General features: G+C 41.3%; 1 protein-coding gene across 1 annotated transcript in view; it reads right to left on the minus strand.

Moving 5' to 3' along the window:
* The window catches only part of wdr27 (WD repeat domain 27), a 25,291-nt gene extending 13,908 nt beyond the window's left edge, over window positions 1–11,383 (minus strand). Inside the window, exons 1-20 of the mRNA XM_029835263.1 lie at window positions 11,237–11,383; window positions 10,856–10,997; window positions 10,671–10,795; window positions 10,430–10,543; window positions 10,213–10,264; window positions 9,955–10,025; window positions 9,772–9,886; window positions 9,530–9,632; window positions 8,487–8,578; window positions 7,740–7,804; window positions 7,437–7,549; window positions 6,689–6,762; window positions 4,096–4,165; window positions 3,868–3,936; window positions 3,697–3,797; window positions 3,286–3,375; window positions 2,272–2,393; window positions 1,283–1,416; window positions 1,102–1,199; window positions 1–119 (exon numbers count right to left, since the gene is read on the minus strand). The exon at window positions 1–119 is cut by the window's left edge and continues 3 nt beyond it. Coding sequence (XP_029691123.1) covers window positions 1–119; window positions 1,102–1,199; window positions 1,283–1,416; window positions 2,272–2,393; window positions 3,286–3,375; window positions 3,697–3,797; window positions 3,868–3,936; window positions 4,096–4,165; window positions 6,689–6,762; window positions 7,437–7,549; window positions 7,740–7,804; window positions 8,487–8,578; window positions 9,530–9,632; window positions 9,772–9,886; window positions 9,955–10,025; window positions 10,213–10,264; window positions 10,430–10,543; window positions 10,671–10,795; window positions 10,856–10,997; window positions 11,237–11,374 — 2,007 coding nt within the window. The 5' untranslated portion in view covers window positions 11,375–11,383. The remainder of the gene's footprint in view (window positions 120–1,101; window positions 1,200–1,282; window positions 1,417–2,271; window positions 2,394–3,285; window positions 3,376–3,696; window positions 3,798–3,867; window positions 3,937–4,095; window positions 4,166–6,688; window positions 6,763–7,436; window positions 7,550–7,739; window positions 7,805–8,486; window positions 8,579–9,529; window positions 9,633–9,771; window positions 9,887–9,954; window positions 10,026–10,212; window positions 10,265–10,429; window positions 10,544–10,670; window positions 10,796–10,855; window positions 10,998–11,236) is intronic.
* Between the last annotated feature and the right edge of the window lie 383 nt (window positions 11,384–11,766).

Consider the following 11,766-nt stretch of genomic DNA (forward strand, 5'->3'; position numbering starts at 1 on the left):
ATTGTGGGAAATGCAGTGGACGGCTCTGCTGTGGGCATCGGGCAGCACTGCGGCAACTGCACCTTTATTCATGTCAAAGACCTGAATGGAGCGATCTGACCCCCCCATCAGGACTACGTCTGAGTCACAGTTAGGAAAAAAACAAATTGTGGCATTCGATTGTTATTTTTGAACAGAGATATATGTCTCCAACAACTCCAGTACGAGTGGTCATTTTCTTTGTATCTGCTGACATTGGCCAGAAAAGCTCTTGCTGAGCTTGAGCAGACATCCATCAGTTTGCTTCCAGGCAGTTTGGCTAAGATTTCCATGACACGGTCTTCTACACTCACCCACCACAGTGTGAAGTTGCCTGGTCCGATCCTTACTAAATAATGCCGACAAATCCTGTTTTAATGGATTCATCTTCGTAAAACCCTTTCTGTTCCTGCAGTCATGGACATTAACATTCAGAATGACAGACCTGGCGACCCTGAATGAACTCGGTTAATTCTTAAATCTAAAAGAAGACAAATAATACGATTTTTTTTAAAATTACTACATTACCAAAATGAGAGAATTGTGGCTGTAATTCAGTTTTCTTTGGTAAACTTTGGTCAATTTGGTGTATACAACACAAAGAATTATTGGATGTAAGCCTTTCAGGTTTACAGAACTGTTGTTCAGTCTTGGCTGACACATCGTTTGTACCATTCTAGTCTGAAATGTAATTATTGTGTATCCATTTTCCATCCAAATGACTCCAAGCCCAGTGAAAAATCCCTCCTTCTGCAGCTCTGCTTAGTTCAGACTTCTGTGCATAAGATTTATGATAAAGTATGTCCACTGTCAACCTAACAAGGTGTTGCAAAGCAGACATTTTTTGAAACATTAAAGACATTTGACGGATCTACAGGTTAAGCCAGCGATGGAATGCTTTCAGGCAGCATGTAAAGGCTTCATGAAGCCCTGGCTGATCGCTGTGGTTGGCTTGTAAGTGGGCCAATGAGATTCTCCAAGCAAAACTACTTAAGGTTCACTGTGCCCTCAATGACATCTCTGCACTCCAAACTCTAATATTCCTCCTTCAGTGCCAGAAATAACAGCAAAAAAATAGGATACAAGAGAAGAAATCATTGATGGAAGACATAGCAGTGATGTTTGTTGCAGATGTGCTTTCAAAGCTTCCTGCCAATTTGACGACACTCCGTTTCTTATATCTAAGAGGAAAATATAACGCACCGTTACCAGCAGAAACACTAGCACACGTACAAAACCAGACCTGATCATCACTTGCATTTACCTTTTGATGTCATCGGACGACGTGTCGATGTTATACAGGTACAAGTGCAAAGAGGGTCCAGATGCCAGAAGCAAAAACTTGTCGAGGTAATAAAACTGAGCACTTTTAATGGGTTTAGAGAAGTTGCTGTTGTCCTGAAGGAATGGAGGCAAAGGTTGAATCAGTTTGAACACAATATTTGGGCCATCCTACATGAGAAAATGCTTTCCTGTTTATTTAATATGACAATCTGTTATGTTGTGATACTACAAATGTCATTAATAATGTAATCTTTTCAAAGGTTGAGATGGAATGAACTTCTTAGCTCGATGAACTGAATATCTTTGCCAGCTTGGTCCATAAGAACATTGTGCAGCTCATACAGACCAAACCTTTCAAGGGTATCACTAAATGGAGCCAGAGATGTTGGCATCAGCTACAGGAGGACATGGCAGTGGTATACTGACCCACTTCCCACTCTTCCCATTAAACACCAACTCCAGAGGTATAACCAAAATTGCAGATGTCTAGTAGATACTTTTAATGATAAACCAGGTTTATCGTTCCTATATTTCAGTCTTTCCTACACAATATACGTTTGTTCTTTGGAATTTTACTTTTGTAACATGTGCTTATGAAGAAATGAATCTGTGTGGCAAACCACTGTGAATACAGAAGCAACCGCAGCTGTTATTTAAGTGTGGCTTCCTATTTAACAAGACTACAATTAGGGACAAGCTCCAGTCGTCTTTGTAGACAGGAGGCAAAATCTATACAGGATGTGTCTGTGGCTTGGTTTTACTTTTGACATAGTTTGAGACTCGAAGCTTTGAGCGGGAGGAAATAGTTACAATATGAGGTCACTTTGGCTGATCTGCATTTTACTGTTTTGTTTATGGTTAGGACTTGGATTTAGAATTATAAGTGAGGGAAGGTCTGATAAAGGTTTACACCAGATATGTGGCACTGATGGTCAAGACTGAGGGGGAAAGGCTGACTGGGACTTTTACCATGATAATGGCAGGCTCAGCTCTGCTGTGGGTCCAGACTCGGAGAGAGCCGTCCTCTGATGCACTCAACCACCAGCGTCTGTTCAGGCTCCAGCTCACGCTACTCACTGGTTTGTCATGGCCTGAGAATAAAGAGACATTTGTAATCTATCTGGAATTATTTTGGATGACTACAAATTTACTTTTATGGTGTTATTCAGTGAATCGGGCAGAGCGAGACACAGAAGAGGCTCTCAATGACCTATGGGTCACCTTAAATCCGTGCTCTTATCTCTCCTGCCCCCTTGTGGACACTTTTTGTTTTCCTACGAGCCTCAAATCTAAAAGTCCTGCAGACATATTGTTGAATTTTATGCCATATAGAGGATCAAAACCTATGCATTTAAACAATTTAAATGTTAGTGTGTTCTTTCAGTTTTTGAAATGCAGCAGCTATCACTTTGGGTGTTCAGCACGTGCCAAATTCTCCAGAATTTTGTGGAACCACACTTTCCGGCTGTCACAGAGGTCCAAATCCAGACATCTGAAAGTGAAAGCTGAGCAACGGAGTGTTTGGATCTTCATGCACTGTTTCATCTCGGGCCAGCCGACCGATTTTTCAAAGTGTTTTTGCCAGAATAATCCAAATAAAGTAAAACCTAATTCATATGGGGGATGACCTTTTTAGTACTAACCTCTGTCGGCCCTTCTGTAAAAAAAACTGGCAAAGAGAATTAAAGAATCTCAACTGTGTGCAAAGCTTATTAATGCTTTATGGCCCTTTTTAAAAATAGAAAAAGAAAATCTAAAACATACCAAGTTCGTTAATATACTGTCAGGTTATAATTAAATGGACAATAGTGCTGTTTTAAATACAAAAAGTTTGTATTACACATATTAAAACCAGTTAAGCGATTGGGGCCCTTTACTCCGAGGTCCTCTGACTGACTACTCCTTAGTTTCATTATAAAGTATTGGATTATAAAGGAAAAATGAAACACAATCATTATTTGACTACACTTCATTTTCAGATACCTGAGTAGACCGTCGGACTGCCAGCGAGAGAGCAGCTGTACAGCAGAAGCGAGCTGTCTCCGAGACCACATAGGATTTGTTTCCCATCACCTGGGGAACCACAATAACGTTAGATAATCTTAGACTGAAACACTAGACAAGGTATTGCACTACATATTTTACCACCGGCTAAGATTTGTTGTCAGTTTCTTGCCAGTCCTAAATTGTACAGGTCCCTTTGGTTTGACAGTTGCCGGGCAACAGCCTTCTGTAGCATGAATAAAGCTGTGGTAAAGGGGTTTACACTACCTCCAGTCTGTATTTATGAAATCGACCCTTTTCGCTGGAATCCATATTTACTGGCTCTTTAGTTATATACTGCGCATTACTGCACATTTTATGGTCAGTGTTTCAGGGGCCAAATGATCCCACCTGAATACTGAAGGCAGCAGACGGGTTTGTTGCCAGTGCTGACGTCAACCTGTGGAACGCTGGGTGCAGCTGTGTCTGCTGGATCTCTGTGGAATACATCTCTTTAAAAAAAAAGAAGAAAATAAATTTAGTAGTGATCACTTTAAAAATGTTTTCAATGATGGGACTCACATATTTCTGTTTGCCTTCTTAGAAGAAGACTTCTTCCCAGTGTTTGTTTTAGGTACAAACAAGGTTCTTCTGAAAAGTAAAACCGAGGAACAAACATATGAATAAGACCAGCTTGGAAACGACTTAAATGGCTGTAAAGTCTGCCGGAGGAGAAAAAAGGAAAGTAGATATTTTTATTTTTTATTTAATTTGTATTCTTTGCACCATAACTGTGCCTTGTGGTCTTACCTTGGGGCCTGGTTGTACCCTGAGGATTTGATTTTTGGGTGGAACACCAGAGGCTGATCCTTTGGACCTGCTGTGTGAAACAGATATGGTGGTTAGTAAGAATGACAACGGCAGTCGCTGCTCTCCCACCGACAAACCTGCAGAGTTTACAATATGATTCTTGGGCTACAATTGCTTATTACAGTGCAATTACACTATAACAGGACAGAAGGAGGGAACTCTATTGGTTAGGTCCTGCTGGGATTGTTAAGGTCATCGGCCACAGACTGGGAACGGCTGCACTCTCAGCTCCCCGCTGTGCTACACTGAGCTGACGTTTACAGTAAAATATGTGAGGCTCTCAGTCACATCCTTGAATAGGAAGAGAAGGAATATGATATGAGTGATAATTTAGGATTAAATCGCAATTAGTAAGATATATATATATATATATATATATATACGCTACAGTTCAATCTCCATTTAACCTTCGCGACAAGAACGAAGCGTGAACAGCCGACGGGCCAAACAGATCAATGTAAAAAACAAACTGCAGCAACTTGGTCAAGCATGAGACCGACATCTCATGCGGTGGCTCAGATCCATCCTGATTTATCACCAATCCCAATAAAATTAATGCCATTGAAGGCAAGCACATCTGGACCAGGTTTCAATCCCATTTAGTTCCCAGCTGTGTTTCATACTCGTGTGCAAACTGCTCAGTCACGTTTTTGTTCGATTTTGCATGGAATGTAACGTGACTGTCAGATCAAACCCCGGAATAGTACCTGCATTCGTCATGCTGCGTGGTTAAAAACAGAAGCATTTATGGAAAACCTGCCTCTTCTCCACTCCAGAGTCTTTGAGCAAAAGCAGGTTATGTGCAGAAAAAAGTATTTAACAAAATCCCCACTCCAAAAAAACCCGTTTCTTGGTGGCACAATCACCCCCTGCTAATAAATTATGGTCGTTTGGCTTTATGGGGCAGTTAGTCTGATAATGTACGCTGACACGGGATTAAAAGCTATTTGAACCTAATTGAAACTGTATAGTCAAATTTCCAAAATGGTTCACGTTTGTGTAAAATCCCAGCAGGGCTTGTTTTTTTACAGCGGCCGTCTCATTATGTGATACTTAGCCCGCCATTAAGAACCTGACTCCAGCCGGTGCACACAGTTAAGACAGCGAGGAGGATAATGTGCTGTTCTCAACAGGAGGTCTCAATCCAGCGGAGACATCATTTACACTTTTCAGCTGTACTGTTGTACTCAGGTGTACTCAGATAAGCCCTGGGACTGAAATTCATAACTGTCGGACTGTTGGAGATTCAAAACGTTTGAGATTCAAAACGTACGTGACGTCATGTCGAGTGTTTTCAATGCTGAGCTAAGAGCCAAGAGAAATATTGAATAATCCCAACCTCAAATATACCATGGCGATGATATCCAGCATGTCTAGAGGGTCTGTGCTATGATTTATCATCTTGCTGAGGAAAAAGTGGAGCGTGGAGGGTGCAGATAAAAATGTATCGGAGGCACTTTAAATGAAAAGTACGGTAAGAAGAATTATGGAGGAAACCCAAGGGTCTGGCAGAGGAAGAAATTGCAGAACAAGGTGACATAAATCATGTTATCCCTTAAAAATGTGCAGAAACACACGGGGGAAATGTAAAAATTAAGTTGCATTATATCTTATCTAACACGAGATGTTAGCTTCATATTTACTGGATAATGATGTAACATGTGAAGTTGCCTTAAAGACGTGACTATTGGAGGAATAGAGGGAGGCAAAAATTATTTTATTTCAATTTAGAGTGCACATGAAAATTGCATAAGAGCTGTGTTGCCCTGCTGTGTCGGCAACCAGAGCTACATAACTTCAAGGTCAAACCCAATCTAGGTCTGTCCTCGTGCACCAACTCCGTCTCACATCGTTATGTTTGCTGGTAGGACTGGCTAAAAACATCTAGAAAAATCAGATCTTTGAGGCAAATTTGCTGCTAAGCAACAGGATTTCAGTCAACTAAGTGGAATTTGCACTTGCACTTCTGTAAGTCAGGACAGTTTCATTTTCAGGGTCAGAAATTCTGCAGATATCCTTCCCCAGCCATACATGCTTGGAAGGAAACATGGTGAAATCCTGTGGCTTTTGGGCTGACACTGCAGTCACGCAGCACTTTCAGACTCCCCTGAAAGATCCCCGACGGAGTTTGACACTGGCAGCTCCCACAGCTCCAGCTGGGAGATGTCTGGCTAACATTAGCTTCCTCAGTGCTAACTGGTGGAAAGAGCGGCATGTAAACCACAGCTCTCCATGCTGTAGGTCTGCTGCAGAACCTGCCAAATTCTAATAATAAACACTATACCCACAAATATGCTCGCTCTCGTCCTGAAAGAATATTTCCCAATGGTTATGCATAGTTAGAAGTAGCAAATAAAAACAGTAAAGGAATCTGATCTAACTTTAATGTCAATTCTAAACACAGTTTAATGGAATTGCCAGATATGATGTGAGCTACAAAATAGGTCATTCTTTGGAAATCTAGAACCATCAAACATGAACATGAAGTAAGTGAAGGATAAGGGAAGGTTCATATGAGTGCAGGGATGCTGACCTTTCTTTTTCGGATGGATGGCCTTTCTCTCCGTGAACTCAGCATTCAGGGGGGATTCAGGCAGCGCAGGAGAACTGGAAACAGGAAAAAGAAGGTGGTGGTACTGCTGAAAATAAAGGGAGGCAGCATTTTCCACCAGCATGGATGACTAGTCCTGCAACCTTTCAGTACCAGGATATCGCTGACTGGTGAAAAAAACAGATGATGGCAGGAATAGTTCCAACAGACCAAGTTAATATGGAAATGTAAGAGTCAGAGGGAGATACAGGCTCAAAGCCAGCTGAAAAACAGACTCCATTCATGTATCCTATTGCTGGTGTGGTTAGCTGACCCGCGTCTGAAAGAGCAATGTGCCTACAACATTTTTAACAAGCTGACATGGTGATGTTTTGGCTCCCAATCTGGGTCTGTGGCTGGAAAAGAGTGAAAATATTCTGTATTATCATTTGATTGCTATTCATTCTGGTAAATAATTAGCATTTGTTGAAAATTTGGGAAAATTCCCAGCCTTGATTCTGTAGTAATGATTCTATTGATTATACAGAGCGTTGTTATAATTTATAGTGTTGTTTATAATGTTTCCTGAGGGAAGCTTATCTAAACATGAGCCAGGACAGTTCTTTCCCATTCAGAAGCTCTTCCATCGACTGCTTCGTAAAATAAATAAAGAGAGAGAGAGAGAAAAAGAGTGAACGGACGATTTGTGTGGTTTTACCTGTTGTAAATTGGGGCTTAACCTGAGTTTTACCTTGCAAATACTGATAAGCTGTCATCACAAATCCAGATCCTTCCTAAATCACAAAGATTAAACTCTAGCAGAGCCACACATGGAGAAAATAAGGAGCCCACCAAAGTCAAAACCTGAATGACAAAAAAAAAACGAGTGACCACTTTTTTTTAAGTGTATTTTTATTATTTAAATAGAAAACAGATGAAACAGATTCATAAATAGACATTTATAAATACAATAACCCTCAATGCTATGTCCGAGGTACACTGAACGTGACCTGTATCTCATCCTAGTTCATTAACAATTGTTGGATTTACTCACAGAGTTGTTGCTTCCTCCAGAAAGTGCCCATAATCCAGCCATTGTGATGCTCAGGTTCGGGTAATCTAGAAGAATAAACACTATTCAGAGATACTGTTCACTGTAGATCCTGGATTCATATTCATGACACTATCGCCTCTATAGAATCTGCATTTAAAACTGATTTGGCTGCTTGATGTGAGGAGCAAAGCCTTACAGTGAGACTTTTAATGTATATTTGCCATTATTGTACATAGTAATAACACTGTGACACATAAATCAATCGCTAAACATTGAATCAGTCTGACTACCACCAAAGGAAATCCCAATGAATTTGTTTTCTATTGGTCCATTCACAAACCCCAGAGTCAAAGAGGGACATGCAATGATAAAATCTGCATGAATCCATCAATTATAAATGCATCTGTGTGCTACTGATCATTTAAAAATAGTCCTGGGACTAAAGGGAGACAGCAGGTTTTAGATGTGAAGGATATGCTAAATGCTAAGCAATCATCCCAAAGTTTTGGTTTCAAAAACAACATTCCAGCCTGCATGTTATATAAATAATTATAAATATTAAATATTACAAGCGCACATCAAAACCGTCTCATCTCCATAATGCTAACCTGATGACAGAAGTAGTGTAAACACTATATAATAGTACTACAGCTTGTGTTATTGCACAACCAAATGGGCCACGGTCTTTTAAAGTCAAATACCTTCCTTTATGAGATGGTAAATGCTTATTTTAGTTCCACACCCTACCTGCAAAGTATATTGCTGTCTGAAGTTCCGAGGTTGCCAGATCCATCACATACAGCCCATCAGTGCTTCCAATACACAACCAGCTGTTGCCCCTGCAGGAACCCACACAGAAACATATGGAAAAGACAGAGGTACGGGAATTCCCTGGGTTTTAGACCACGTTTGGAGGGATGGTATGACCACAGAGGGAGCCATGTGAGGGATTGTGAAGCGTGCATGCCATAGGACTACAGCTTTACATACACTCAGGTTTCCTTTTCACTTCACGTAGTCTAAGCGCTGAAGGGTTTTTTAACCACACAGCAAGATGGGAACATCTGCCCCGCGGCAGACGCAAGAGGACTACATGCTGCTATTACCTCATTGTTGGAAATCGTTTTATTACTTATTGCTCAATTATTCTCATCTGCGTCGGTGAAAACATTGAGAGCCTCTATGCGCGGGGCTTTATTTGATTTTTTTTAAACGGCATCATTTCATTCATGTCTATGGTCCATTTTACGGCTGCAGTCTTTCAGAAGGCCGCGGGGGGCAAAGCCTCAGAATCACCCTTCCCTTCAATTCGTGGTGACCCAGGTTCGACACGGCTACCCAGTGAGTATGCACTGGTTAAAAAAAAACCAGGCAGCTGTGGATATTAAAACGTGTTTATTAAAGGTCACCAGAAACAATGCAGCTGTTGCTGTGCCTTTAAACATGCCCCGAGGTACAGAAATTCCGTACGCTGCGATCATTGCTTTGATTTTAACTATGACGACCTGATGTGGAATTCATTCCAGCTGCATACAAAAGCATATCTGTGGTGTGTTATTATTCTCTATGCGTTGATGAGAGGGGTTTGGCAGAAATGAGCCTTCGGTGACAGCACATGTAAACATTCTCCTTTGGTAGAACTTTGTTTGAATGGCTTTTATAAGACTCTGCTTGGTTGCATACAGCCGAAAACTCAAGAGGAACACAGGAGAAACCGAGGTGACGCCTGAGCACATAAAAACAGATCCAAGGTTAATGAAGGACGTGCACTCGGACGTGTCCTTACTCACCTGTTCTGTTCATCGGTGGCATCATTGCAGAGGAAACATGAAGCCATTTTAAGGATGGGTTTTGAAATCTCCACTTTTCCTACGGCCGACTGTTCTGCGTTCCCTGGAATCATCATCAAACGCGGCAGGACATTCATCATTTCCATAGTCATCATCACATATGGGAAGACATTTCATTAAAACCATTCAGCTACCCCAGCCTAGAAAAGCTCTGCCACTGTTTTGTAGGATAGATAGATCACCTGTTTGGTGGCTCACAGACCCACTACGACCTTTATATCTTTTTTCCAGCTTCTCAAGATCCATTTTGGTCACCAGGTGACACTTTAGGTCATCGTGTAGAGAAAAGCACCATACCTGTAAGGAAGAGGCAGGGCACAGCTGTATCTGGTGATAAAGAGAGGCTGCGCACCTCAGTCACTCACCTGGCCGTCTGCGGAGCCCACGATAAGATGCCTGTTCTCCTCTCGGAATAAAACGCTGACCAGTGGAGAAGCTGATTGGATTAAAAGGTTAAACTGAGAGGGAGTGGGATGATTTTGATTCTGTGTTAGAAACAATGGCAATTTCACCTGTGTAAAGTCAATAGAAGTGAAGTATAAGCCTCAAATTAAAGATGACCAATGACACAATAAGATACTGTGTGCTATAGCAAACATATGGAGTGTGTTATGATGTCATACCTGAAAGAACGAAAGAATCATAGCGAACAGCAGCGTCTTTAAAATCCCACACCTGCAGAGATAAAGTGCATAATGTCTGGTTATAGTACTGTATTCGCTGCAGCTTCATTACACTTTGAGCAGCACTTGGAATTATTATGTTAACAGAGATTATTGCCATGAAATCAAAATAAATACATGTAAAGAAATTGTTAGAAAAATTCTCAAAAGTCGTGACCTTAAAGGTTCGGTCCTCTGAAACGGTGACGAGAACATCTTTATTCCACGGACAGAATTCTGCTGCAGTTAAAGGTCCAAGATGACCCCTTAATGTTGAAATCACGCTTCGGTTCTAATAGGGAAAACCAAAATACCAACATGACTTCTATACAGGACAATACAGCCTATTTGGCGTCGGCCCATTATATGAAGAAGGTGCTGTTGGCATCCCAGGAAATTAAGTGCACCGTGTGCCGTACCTTGGAGCTTATAACATGGATAGTTGTTCCTGAGCATGCAGCCACTCGTTCATCAGAGAAACAAAATGAGAGATGGGTGATTTCCCCCAGCAAGGTCCCGATAACTGTTCCTGTCGCAACTTTACCTGCGAAGAAAAGTGTTAGTGACTGATTCTGGCAAACACTGAGGGACATTGAGATCTTACCCTCTTGGATTCTCCTTTGGCAGTGTTCAATATCCCAGACAATAACATAATCAGAAGACGCAGAGCACAAAAGAACCGGTCTGCTTCCTTTTCCAAATGTCATTGCATTGATTTGACCGTGGTGGCCAGTTAGCAACAGGGGCTGTCAACAAAGGAATTCCAGCAATGTAATCATAATCTATGGCTAATTTAACGGTAATTACCACAGCAATCATTTTCAAGAACAATAATGTGAAATCAATAGAAGTAATAAAAAGTTTACTTAATTGCAGATTCAATTAGGGCATTTTTAAACATACAACAAATCCAAAATGCGATATACTTCGATTATTTTGCTCTTTAAAATGATTGTGTAATGCACTGTGTGATGTGTTACCAGACCTTGGATTCTGTGTCCACGTTATTGTAAATCATCATGTCTTTTCCGTGCACTGGCAGGCCACAGTAAGACTGACAACAAGCCACCTGCTGGTGTGATGGAATCCCATCACAAGTCAAACTTAGTTTTTCAGTCACCATTTCCGCGCACGTAAAGTCGAATTAATAAAATCGAGCCGCCTGTAGTTCTTTAACTCAGTTTTGGGGTAGACCGTTTCTGTATAATGTGTTGCAGGTTGCTAAGACAACGAAGGGAACTCCTTCTTCAGTTTTGTCTTTGGGACAGCGTATGTTTAAAATGACGCAACACTGCCCTCTGTCGGTTTAATAGTGCTCTGCACCCTGAATTACCAAACAACACAGAAGCACTTGCAGAGCGCAGACCTCCACTGTGCAGCACATAAATGTGACTTACACCTGTAGCACAGTGATCAAAGCCTCCTGGCCTGTTCTGAACTTTATAGTTCGCATCGCACAAACGGTTTCAAACCATAGACAAGAGTTAAGACTTATGGCATGGTTTGGGGACTTTC

The sequence above is a fragment of the Takifugu rubripes genome, chromosome 4, assembly GCF_901000725.2.
Source record: "Takifugu rubripes chromosome 4, fTakRub1.2, whole genome shotgun sequence".
NCBI lineage: Eukaryota > Metazoa > Chordata > Actinopteri > Tetraodontiformes > Tetraodontidae > Takifugu > Takifugu rubripes.